We start from the raw sequence: 8,291 nt of genomic DNA, 5'->3' as shown, positions 1-8,291 counted from the left end.
TAACTCAGTACCTGGCGGTCTGTCCAAAATATCATATAGCAAGCAATCCTTTGCACAAACTTCAAAGTGGTGGTGTTAAGGAGCACCACCGGTTTCTTTCGGGTTTCAATTGGAGGCTGCACACCCTCAAATCTAGCGACTGTCTCTCCCAGGAAATCATTTTGAATCAAAATAACTGTGTATGGGGTGAAAGGACATCCCTTCAGCTAGAAGACCAACTGTTTCCAAAATTGGTAAACTAGAGTAAAATGTGTTTGTTAATGTGCTATTCAATACTGCAAAAGTTGGTTGAATCTTTGCTAAAAGATATGGTGATACGTCTGTATAACTTGTTTATGTATTATCTAGAATCAGCTTTTCATTATCTGGCCAGAATCATATAGAAATTTATCTACACATAAAGCAGATAACAGTTTCAAGTTTATTGAGTAAAAAAACATTTGAAAAAACAATCAATCGTGTGCACTTTTCATCGTCATTTCCAATGGAAAACGACATATGTTTCGTACAGGTGCCTCAAAATACTTTGTAGAGTGACATAAAACATATGGTGCCTGTGATATGGTGCAGTGATAGGAAGTAAACGTGTGCAAAGCTAGTTGGTCTTGTGCATGTCGACATTTTACATTACTAAGTGAAAATACATTTAACACTAATCTAGTTGTGTTTTTGACATTCAAAAATTTCCAAGACATGTATCCCTCACTACCTCGTTCGTATGATGAATTTCCTGTCAGAGAATAGACTATGTACAATTTTGACATGTTTTTGTTTGTTTTGTTTTGTATTTTTGTGGCATAGTTCCAAGATAAACTATCATATAGTCGACTGACTTAAAATGAATTATATATAACCCTGAGCAGGTATGTTCATGTTCCTGATGTTCAACAAGACAACAAAATTATTTCCACAAATACAGTCCATTTTATGTGACTTTAGCTTAACTCTGAGTCGGGTGTATCCCTATGAAGTGCTTCCAAACCGTTTCCCGGCCCTCCCAGTGCGGTCAACGCTGCGTCCTTCTGCTTTTCCAGCACTCTGCTCTGCTCTATCGCACGCAGGCGCTCCAACACGGCTTCTTCTCTCTCTCGAATAGCCTTGTTCATTTCCCGGATAGCTGAGTCGCGGTCTTTCTTGGCCTCCGTCATTTCCTTCTCCATCCTGTTTCTCTCTGAGACAGCCTGAACTTTCTCCATAACCGAATCGTCCCGCGTTCGCTCTGCCTCTTCCTTGTCTGCTAACGCCTTGACCATGACAGAGTTGTACCTTTCCTTCTCTTTCAGCGCGGCAGTTTTCTCCTTGAGGAAGACGTCGCGGTCGGTTGCTGCCGAGACGAGCTCCTTCTGCATCCTCTCCCTCTCGCTGACGGCCTCGTTCCGCTCTTTCACGGCACGATTTCTCTCGGCCACGGCGACGTCTCGCTCCGCGAGGGCGTTGGCGAGAACCCGGTTCTCCTGCCACGCCTGGTCTTTGGACCGCAGTGCTTCGTCTCGCTCGCGTCGGATGTCGTCCTTGTCCCGTACAGCCGCTTCTCTCGCCCGCTCGTAGCTCTGCTTCTCTCTCTTGGCTGTCTCCTCCGCGTTGAACGCCATGTCTCGCTCCCTGCGTAGCTCGTCCTTTTCAAACCCGAGATTCCTCAACTCTTTCTCCAGCTTATCTACCTGTAGGAGCGTCATGCGTTTGTCCCTGATTGCCTCGTCTCTCTGTGAATCCGCTGCCTCCTTCTGTCGGCGCGTCAACTGCAGCTCTTTCTCTAGATCAGAAATCTTCTGCTCCAGATCCTCTTGAAGAGCGATCATTCGATCGATGAGGGATCCTCTCTCTTCTTTGATGTCGTCGTCGAGTTTTCTCTTCAACTCTTTGAGTCTCCGCTTCAGGATTTGTTTCTCCTCTTTCGTGATGTGAGCTGACTTCGACTTCTCTGTGTTGAAAGATAAACACATTAATAAATCATATGGGCATAGAATTAAGAGATGCAGTTATATACTACGTGTTGGTTACAGGAAAAGTACACACAAACGCATAAGAAAATCAAAGTTGGTATCAAATAAGTAGCTATCAACTTTGTCGTGAAACGTCTTCTTTTATGCAAATTTTTCCTCTTTATATTAACTAGATATCAAAAGTTTTCCTGAGTAGTTATGTTAACTCAGTGAGTTAAAACCTTGCACTTAAATTTTGTTTACAGTTGCCGCTGTTTTGATATGATTGGAGTGAAATAATCTTTGTTTTTGATCCAAATTCTTTTTCTAATATGACTTTGTTAAAAACATTAGGCAATGTATCAAAGAAGGAGTATCATTCCCACAACCTAACAATGATTAAGCACTGGCAATGTTGCTAGGAGGTCAGCCCAAGCAAAGACAGAAACATACAAATAAGGCAACTGGCACAGCGTAAGGAAAAACAATACAGCACATAATAGCACGACACGTGACAGACTCATCACAGCACATGGACGTGTAAAGTACTTCATGTATGTTTGAGTCAAAGTTTAACAGAAAGATAGACAGTCAAATAGATTTCGAGAAAAAAAACAAAGACCCAAGTGAGGTAGGTTTAGATCAAATAATTTTAATTATCTAAATCCGACAATAAGTGATGCTGATGTAGTATTTCATAGTGAAACATTAGCGCTAACATATTTACAATTTATGGTACCAAAAAGCTGCTAAGGAAATGAATGAAGATGATTTCAATATTTTCTGTAATGTAAACACATGTTTGTGGGTTGGTTGGTTATAAAGGCGTAGTGTGAGCCTCTAGCGACTTTTCTTATATTGCAGATAAAACGTATACAAACCTGCATAGTTAATAGTCTTAGATTGCTCGTGCTCAATTCAAATATATATGATTACCATCATAACGTTTGGCACCAATAAAATCTTTTGCCATATAGTTCTACATAAGCTGGAAGAGTAGCTTTTGATAAATGATTTCTCATCTGCTTGATACGGCATTTTTGCGAAGTGCTACAAACCCTCTGGCAAGTAAGACTTGGTCCTCTAATGACTACAGTGCTGTCGGCTTGGATACTATTGCTTGTTAGTTTAAAAGTTGTCGACTTTAAGGAGAGTCATTTTGGGTCTTTTCTTTGTTACTGCGTCGCGACTTTTCTCCTTGAGGGTGTTCTCCACCTTTTCCAGAGCCGCAGTGGCCTCTGTGATGCCCAAGGCTGTGACTACGACATCTTTCTGCGCCCTCAAAAGTTCGTTTTCCTCCAAGAGTTTTTCCCTCTCCGTGAGCAGGGACTCGACGTCCTGAGCGGCCCTGTTCCTGTCTGATATAGCCTCGTCTCGTTCCCGTCTGACGTAGAAAAGCTCGTTCTCGTGAGACCGAACTCGTTCCCGGAGTTCCGTCTCCATGTCTCTGAGCTTCTGGACAAGAATGGCGTTTTCCTCCCGGAGATTGTTCTCGATGTGCTCGTCAAGTTGCCTTGCCCTGGCGTGGAGGAGATGTTCCTCTTTCGCTTCGTCCTTGCCATCTATGGTGAGGAAAGGTACAGGAAAGGAGAGAGAAGTTAGAAAGGATACAGCGGTGTGAACCTGTTTGTGTTCGTCCGGAAACTCTAGTGACTTTTACCTAGGCCAAGCCAACATACTTACATATAAATATGCTTTATTGAACGTATAAGGCAAACTAGCTGAGAAAAGGGCAAAATATTATATAAATCGACAGGAATTTGGTTTCAATACTCATTTTGTGGCCAAAGTCATTTCTTCTCAGTGACAAGATAGAAGTCACAAGAAAACTGTATACTCCCAACTGACGATTTTCAGGTCATCCTGCATCACCAGCAAATATGGAACGTCTTTATCAAGATTTTATTTTGTTTGGGGGTGAGTACGGGTAACATATTCCCAGTTATAACGCATTTTCCTTTAACAATAGTCAAGCTTACACTCGTCTTTCAATGCTACGATTTTCACCACCCAGTTTTCAGCTATAAGAAACCGCCAATTTGTTCTTATATATTTCATATGCTTGCATCAATTTATCCTGGTACTGTAGGCATTATTCCAAAACAGGTGCACACCGAATATACGAAAGAGTGCGCAAGAAAGAGTAAGAAAGTTATTGAAAAAAAGTTAAGTTTACACTTCATAGAGAAACACAAAGCAGAATCTGACGAAAATGCTGAAAAGAACGCTGCGATCTCTGATGCCATCGATGAAGAAGTTGATTCCATCTTCGAGGTTGCTCTAAGATCCACCGCGCGAATTATGAGACTCTCCTCAAACAGCGTACACATTTAAGGTGTCAAAGAATCAAAGCCACACTGACACAGCAATCATATCTTACGGCGTTACAAACGAAAACGGTAAAGAAGGAGGGAGACTCTAGAAGATCGACCATCTGAAAAATACCTGAACAGATGTTCGGAAAAATACTTACACAAAAGACGTGCAAAGGAAATCTAATACGCTACTAAGATTGCATAAAACAACAGCAAAGGTAGAGAATCACAGACCAAAGAAAAAACGATTCATAGTTGGAGAATGATGAAATTAGAGAAAAAAGCACGACAGCACAAAGCCATAAAGGAAGGTGATAGAAAAACCGTAGAAGAAGAAGGGGGAAGTGAGTGCACGAAATTGCGTCCTTCAAAATCACACAACCACCTCCTACAAGTCATATTGGTATAATCTTAAAATAATGACGATATTTACCTGTCAGCGCGTCCGCGTTGTTTCTGAGCGTGCGCTCTAGCATGGTCTGCCCGGTCTCCATCAGGGAGTCGCAGAACAGGTGGAAGACGTGCGGTCCTCGACTCTTCAGCAACTTGATTAGCTTTGTCTTCCGTTGTACGGTCGTGGACTCTCCCTGTCAAATCAAAGTAAAAAAAATCATTCACTAAACTTCAGTAATAATAGCATCGCATAAAGCTAGTCACGTCGTCGATGCGACTGTCTTGTTGTACTATAATTTCAGTAAATCGACCGTCAATGTGTTTGTATTTGTGCCACGTTTCTGCTCACTTGAACACAGATTTGTCAATAATAGAGTGTACATCGTCTATTAACCATCTCCCAGTTCCAAGTGCGCATGTGCAGTCGCAATGCATTGTGGTCTGTTGTCAAAGAGCATGTAAACAAGCATTTACCTGGACGTGTTAGCCTCGTTTCCATGTGGATGTTTGTTTACTTCTGAGGAGCCTTATATGCATATGTGTATGTATATGTGTATGTATTTATGTAAAGGGAGATATATGGATATTGAACCTGGGGGTTAACCTCACAAATGTTTTCATTTGATTAAAAAACAAAAAGGTATATCTAAACCTCTGAACCAAGCAATAGTTAACTGATAGTATCAATATTCGAGTACTTTCTAACGACCGATAGGAATAATCTAATGATGTAAAATTTACCTTGATTTTCTTGACATGTTCATCCGTGAAGACGTTCTTGTCCTGCAGAACCCTGTAGAAGTTTGCCGTCAGCTCCAGCTCACGGACCAGCGTCGCCATGTTGGAGTCTATCAGCTTCACGTGGCCCGGGTCCATGGTGATTCCTGTCGGAGGAAACAGTACTGTAGATTCTAACTTCTAAAGATGTAAAGGAAACCCAATCAAAAGTAGAGCCCGAAAATCGGATTTTGAAAGTCAATTTATTTAGTCATTTATATCCATGATTAGTTGAAACAACACTATCACAATGTAAAGCGACGTCCATCATGCAAAAATACGACGTCGTTGTGATGTGAGAACTCACTGGAAAGTCGTCGCCAGGGTTTTTGTAGGCTCGCGAAATTAAAGGAATCATCGTGCACGTGTTTTTGCGCGATTTTTTAATGCCCAATATATGAAGTTATTACGCAAATGTGCTGAATGGTGTTAGTAAATGGCACTACGATAAAGATTTCTACATTTCTTTATTTCCATATTTTGGGCCCTAATATTGCTCTGGTTGCCTTTAACACCCCCATTCCACTAGCGACCAAAATTGGATAAGCAGCCACTGATCTGACACTTGAAATATCATGCAAAGGACACTAGTAGTATGACTGACAAGACAGCGATACACGCTGGGCGTAAAAAAAAAATCGTTTTTAACTTTGAAATTCGTTCAGCGATCTGTCAAATTTTAGGTCGCAGTGGGATAGCAGCGAACTCGTCGCCCTAGTGGAACCGGGGTGTAATGAGTATAGGTCATTCAGCACGCTGTTGTTTACAACACGTACTGCACTGCCAACAGATATTTATGTGTTTTTGTTTGAAAGTTCATTCCACTTTGTGTCTACTGGTTTGTTTGTAAAATACATGTAGGATTACATCAGTATTGGAACGACATTGAAATATCAAAGTTATTCATTCGAATATTTACATCAGTGTACTCGATCAGAACACACGTATCCTTAGTGGATATTTTTCGACTTTTAATAGCTGTAAATTTTCTCGGTTCGGGCTACGGTACAATATTTTTAAAACACATAAACACAGTACAGATGAACACACGCCTAGACGTGGTCATGGGTTGAACTACAAGTATTTCAGCGTAGTGAATACACTACCAGGTTGCATAATATGTGTGCCATATCAACCTCCACCTGTACTCCATGATTTATAGTTATTTTTATCATTTTACGTGGATATTATCAACATTTCCATGTATTGACATATCCCTCTTCATTTGGTCACGACACGTTTCTACCATGCCATTCAAGCGGAGCACAAGTGCTGTACTTGTAGTGGCTCAGGTTACAAGAGGTTGTAGCACCACAAAATATCCGGTCCTGGCAATCTAAACAGTCATGTTCGCGATAGTCGCCACGATTGTGCAGGTAACTAAGTGTTCAGTCAGACGTTTTAGCAAAGGTCACAGAGAGGTCATACCACTTTGTCAGTACCTTCAACAGTAACGCAAGGCTGGGCGTTTCCGTTACAAATCATATCTCTTAAATGTTTCAATATGTTGTGTCAAATGGCATTTTGTGTTAAATTAACGTCTATTGGAAGCTGCGTTGTCAAGTAGATAAATAAGGCAAATCCTATGAAAATAGCTGCCTCAGGCAGATTTGATTTACCAACTTTTCCATGTCTATGAAAGGGTTGAAAACTCCCATAAACTTTTACGCTTGGTGATCGGACGTAATAGAGTAACAGGGTGTAACGTAAAGTCCAGAGTCTGCTCCCCACACTAGTCCACATTCCAGGCGTTTACCGCGGTCTCTTGGCTGCCATGTATTTACACAGTCCGATAGGAACGCAGAGGGACGTGCACAAAGAGGCCATTATACGCCTTTCATGGCCCTGTGTACAACGATGAAGTTTTTGTCTGTTTTAAGCCGATTATTAGAGATAAGAGGCTAAATACATTTTTGTTTCGCAGCACTGGTATGTACCCGAAGCTATTCACGTTTCAAAATTTATCTAAACTTTATTTCAATACAGTTTTTACTCTCTTTACGCCGGAAAGTTAGTTAGTTACGATCACTATCAATTGCTGTTGCTCTTCTTCCCCAAGTGATAATTAGTTTTCAAGCTCTAACCACAATACTCTGCAATGAGGTGAAAGAAAGAGAAAAGTGCCCTTCTCAGAGTCGAGAAGTGTCCAATAAAAGTCACTTGAGACAGCGCAAACAAACCATAAGGCCTGATCTTTGCACCGTTTTGTAACAAACAGTCACTGTGCTTGTGGTTAATCTGCCTTCTTCACCACCATAAAGAAATCATAATCTACTCACCTGGTCGTTGTGGTACAAAATCAGCCCAACTTTGAGGTAGAAAACGGCACCCTTTTTTGTGGCACACTTAGGAGTAGCACCCTGCTAATGCTGCTGTCACGCTACACGTCTCTCTCTGTGGTGGCTAGCAACGGGACGTGCGACCAAAACTGTGCTGCGGCCTCAGGTACCCTTGGAGACGGAAAATATTTGGACTGTCTAACTGCCGGACGAATCGCATTTAAGCTGTCAACCCTGTTAGGGTGTGTGTCACTGTGCAAACGCAAACGACGTTTTGATTTGCTGGAAGATAAAGGGCCAAATGGCGAACAAACATGGCGGGCGTTAATCTTTTGAAGTAAAAATGGCGCCTGTGTTTAGTTTGCCGGGATATGACATCAGAAAACATCGCGACTGTTTGCTTTACTGCTCAGGTGAAACTGCCGTGACAAGTTAACGTGTTGTCATTGCACGGGGCGCTACCAAAGTGGCCAGGGGGAGGGCAGAAAAACTGCAATTGGACAGAGAGGGATACATTAAAAAGCACCGTGATTCATATGAAAATTATACAATTGAAAGAAAATTGGGAGCAAATATACCCAAGATCATATTCCGTACGTTATAAT

At 41.6% G+C, this 8,291-nt stretch overlaps 1 protein-coding gene across 1 annotated transcript; it reads right to left on the bottom strand.

Annotated features, from left to right (window-relative positions):
• Window positions 1–407: 407 nt before the first annotated feature.
• Window positions 408–8,059, bottom strand: LOC136422836 (trichohyalin-like). The gene is made up of 4 exons (XM_066410741.1): window positions 7,687–8,059; window positions 5,372–5,514; window positions 4,671–4,824; window positions 408–1,921 (listed from the first exon to the last, which is right to left on the bottom strand). The coding sequence occupies exons 2-4, from the start codon at window positions 5,504–5,506 to the stop codon at window positions 936–938; spliced, it is 1,275 nt and encodes a 424-aa protein (XP_066266838.1). The 5' UTR covers window positions 5,507–5,514; window positions 7,687–8,059; the 3' UTR covers window positions 408–935.
• Between the last annotated feature and the right edge of the window lie 232 nt (window positions 8,060–8,291).

This window comes from Branchiostoma lanceolatum, chromosome 1 (assembly GCF_035083965.1).
Source record: "Branchiostoma lanceolatum isolate klBraLanc5 chromosome 1, klBraLanc5.hap2, whole genome shotgun sequence".
In the NCBI taxonomy this organism is placed as follows: domain Eukaryota; kingdom Metazoa; phylum Chordata; class Leptocardii; order Amphioxiformes; family Branchiostomatidae; genus Branchiostoma; species Branchiostoma lanceolatum.
Note: the sequence above shows the minus strand (reverse complement) of the source record. Positions and strands in the feature narration are given on the sequence as shown.